Source organism: Rhodamnia argentea, chromosome 1 (assembly GCF_020921035.1).
Source record: "Rhodamnia argentea isolate NSW1041297 chromosome 1, ASM2092103v1, whole genome shotgun sequence".
Classification (NCBI taxonomy): domain Eukaryota; kingdom Viridiplantae; phylum Streptophyta; class Magnoliopsida; order Myrtales; family Myrtaceae; genus Rhodamnia; species Rhodamnia argentea.
In genome coordinates, this window is record NC_063150.1 from 15,326,800 (window position 1) to 15,330,357 (window position 3,558).

Here is a 3,558-nt window from a genome sequence, read left to right on the forward strand (position 1 = left end):
ATGAAGAAACAGTTTGCCGAAACAAGTCGAAGCTCCGCCTTGGCAGAAAACATTACAGAGGATATTATCATCGACATACTGTCAAGGCTACCTGCCAAGTCCTTGATGCGATTCAAGTGCGTAAGCAAGCGATGGCGATCACTGATTTCTGACCAGCGCTTTGCAAAATTGCACCTACAAATGCTCAGCTTGGAGACCGTAGCCCTTAGCCAGAAAATCATCAAAAGCAACCCGCTTCAAATCATAGACTATGAAGCGCTCGACAACGATGAGGTCAATGATCATGTGGTGGTAGAGTCTTGTGACTTGGGAAGGGACAAACGCTGGGGGCTCGCGGGGTCGTGCGACGGCTTGGGGTCGTGCGACGGCTTGGTGAGTTTGGCTGTTGACGATGAATTTCTCGTGTATAACCCAACCACCAGGGAGTCCAGGAAGTTGCCAGCTTCTAATTTAGTTGCAACGTACGAGTGCTTCCATGGGTTCGGTTACATCTCCACAACTGATGACTACAAACTAGTACATGGAGCTTTCTTTACAGCAGATGATGGCTCTGAGGAATGTGTGTTGGAGATATTTTCGCTCCGATATGATGATTGCTGGAGAAGGGTTCCAAGCGAAGATGTTCCCCAGTTGGATGGAGTTGGAATTTATCTGAACGGGGCTGTTCATTGGATCGTGGATCATGGAAGCGGATATAGTAGAGAGCAAGCGATCATTCCATTTGGTTTAGCGACGGAAACATTTGAAGAGGCAATTCCAATCCCCAAAGTCAAAGGTTTACATTTTCACGGTGTGGGGATTCACAAGGGACGCCTACTCATTTATGATGTCACTTTTATAAGTTTTGAGGCTTGGGTCATGAACGAATACAGGAAAAAGGAATCTTGGACAAGATTGTTCAGCATCGCGATCGACCGTTTTCCAGACCATAATTTTAATATAATCCCAATAGCCTACACTCGGAGCGGAAAAATTGTTTTCCAGATCAATGTGTCGGAGGTGATTTTGTTCAATCCCAAGGATGGTACTTACAAGAAATACCCCATTGAAGAGCATCGTTATGTTGAGTCTGTTATTTATATGGAAACTCTTGTTTCGCCCAATATTGGCCAGGAGCAATGAAGTTACAAGCTTTATAACTTGAAAGATCAAAGTGGTATTGGGTGGGATTACGAAAACCATAATGTTGACAGTCACTCGAAGGATAGTTGGCAAAAATATTGATTGCAAGGTGTGTGTCGCTTCTCATTTTCTTCTTCATTACTTGTTTCTTTATCCAACAGTAAATATAGTCTCTTTGTAGAGAGAATTGCTTCTTTTAGAGGAAAGCCCTTCCCTCGATATGATCGACTACCAATCATATAATGAAAGGAACACGCCAAACGGAATCTCAATGAAGACCCTTTAGAAGCTCATGCGGCTTTAGACCATCAACAAGGTAAGAATCATCATGTTAAGGCAACTATTTGTGCAAGTCCAAACTTACCACCATCTTCTTCTTCTAGACAATCATTCAGGCCTTCAAGAAGGGAAAAAAGGGCTAAAGCAAGTGATAAATGCGTTGATAGATTAGTTTAGATTCTTGGCACTTTTGGCTCTTTTCTTGAAAAAGCTAGTGAGATGATTTAAATGATTGTTAGTTGCATTGGACATGCTAAAAGTTTGGACAATGACGATAAAATAAACAATGATGAGTTTCTTTAAACGTCTCTAAGAATTGTGGATAGAACAACATTATGTTGAAAACTTGTGAAGAATCTTAAGATCATTCAGCTCCCTTTTGGATTTGAACTAGATGATAGGAAGAAATTTACGAAAATGCTTCTCTAAGTGATGGGAGATGAGAATGAGTTAACATTCTAATCTTTGCTTAGAACGACTTTTGTCTATGTTTTGTCTCCTTGTAACTTCCATGATGGTATTTTAGTTTGGTTAATGGTGTCTATACATATATTAGGTCTCTTGTGTTGTCCTTTTGTAGTTTTATGGCATTGAATAACATTGAACACTGTTGTTTTGTGAAATCCAGTGATGTTGTTCAATGCCAAAAAGCAACAAATGAACTCCATAAGATGCTTAATATTTATAGGCAAGTCGTTCGAAGCAAATATATTCGAGCCTCTATATCGTAGCCTATAATGATGAGTCATTCTCATCTCTATCTCTTGGAGAACCATCTCCACAATTTCCATCCTGTCCATCCCTTTCAAATTTTAGAAAGGAGATGAATGTTCTCATGATCCCTCATAATTTTTCTGCATAGTTTTAACTTTAAAGAAGCTCATCTTTGATTTTTCTCCTATCATTGTCCAAATCTTTAGCATGTTCAATGTGATTAGCAATTTCCATCCTCTCACTAGCTTTTAAAAAAAAAAAACAAAAGGGCCTCGATCTCAACTAATCCAGTAGCCTGTAGCTCTTTTTCTTCTTGAAGGCTCAGAATAATCTTGAGTTGATGATGATTGTGGCGTAAGTTCTGACTTGCACCATTAGTTGTCTCGTCTCACCTTGTTGATGGTTTAAAGTTGCATGATCCTTTGAAAGGTCTTCGAGGATTCCTAGGCATGGGCCATTTCCAATTATGATTGCTAGTTGAGCATATGGAGGGGAGAACTTCCTTCTCAAAGAAGATACATGTGGGTCTCTTTACAAAAAAATTATATTCTTCATTCGAAAACAAAACACTAATACATAAACGATAAGAAGAAGTTAGAAAGACTTTCAACATTTGTTCAAACTATCTTTCAAATGAGTATCACCGCAATGCTTTTTGTTATGCCGCCCAAAGGCACTTGGAACCTTCATGCCATTATTCATGTTATACGTCCTTTCCAAGTTCATCTTTGACTCAATGTGACGGCTATCCTTGAGGCGGCCAGGATGATCTAAACAAGCTTGGCTTCTACAAATGTGCGCTCCTTTATTATGCGCTTATGGTGGTAGCATACCCCAAAATCATATACATCATACACCAGCAAAATCTGTAGGTTCATCTCCTCCAATATTAGTACGCTAAAAACTTGTTTGCTGTTATTAGGAGTGTCAAAAAAGCCTGCGACGGCTCAACCCGACCCGGCCCGGCTCGAAAATTCACCCTAATTTTCGAGCCGGCTTGGTACTATTAGGATCGGGCCGGCTCGGTCCGGCCCAATTCCAGCTTTTTTTTTTTCACCCACGTTTTCTTTTTAATTTATCTTATTTTCATTTTTATTTTTTATATTCTCTCATTTGACGGATATATGAAATGATTTTGATTCAAAAAAAGGAAAAAAAAAAACCGACCCGACCCGGTTCGAAGGGGGTTCGGGCTGGGTGGGGCTTAGCACTGTTCGGTTTCGAGCAAGCTCGGGCCGGGTCGAGATCCGACCCATTGACACCCCAAGCTATTATCATGATAAATCTCTAACGAGGGGAAAAAAAAAACAGTGACATTAGCCAAGAACTAATTAGCGGGCGACATAATAGGAAAATTATCAACACTATGCTTTCTTTTTTACCAATAAATAAATAAAATAAAATACTGGAGCTAATTGAAAAAGACAATGAATAACTGGCATG

At 39.9% G+C, this 3,558-nt stretch overlaps 1 protein-coding gene across 1 annotated transcript; it reads left to right on the forward strand.

Annotated features, from left to right (window-relative positions):
* On the forward strand, window positions 1-1,122 carry LOC115733435 (F-box/kelch-repeat protein At3g06240-like). Its single transcript, XM_030664089.2, has one exon. It carries the CDS (start codon window positions 1-3, stop codon window positions 1,120-1,122), a length of 1,122 nt encoding a protein of 373 aa, XP_030519949.2.
* The last annotated feature ends 2,436 nt before the right edge of the window (window positions 1,123-3,558 follow it).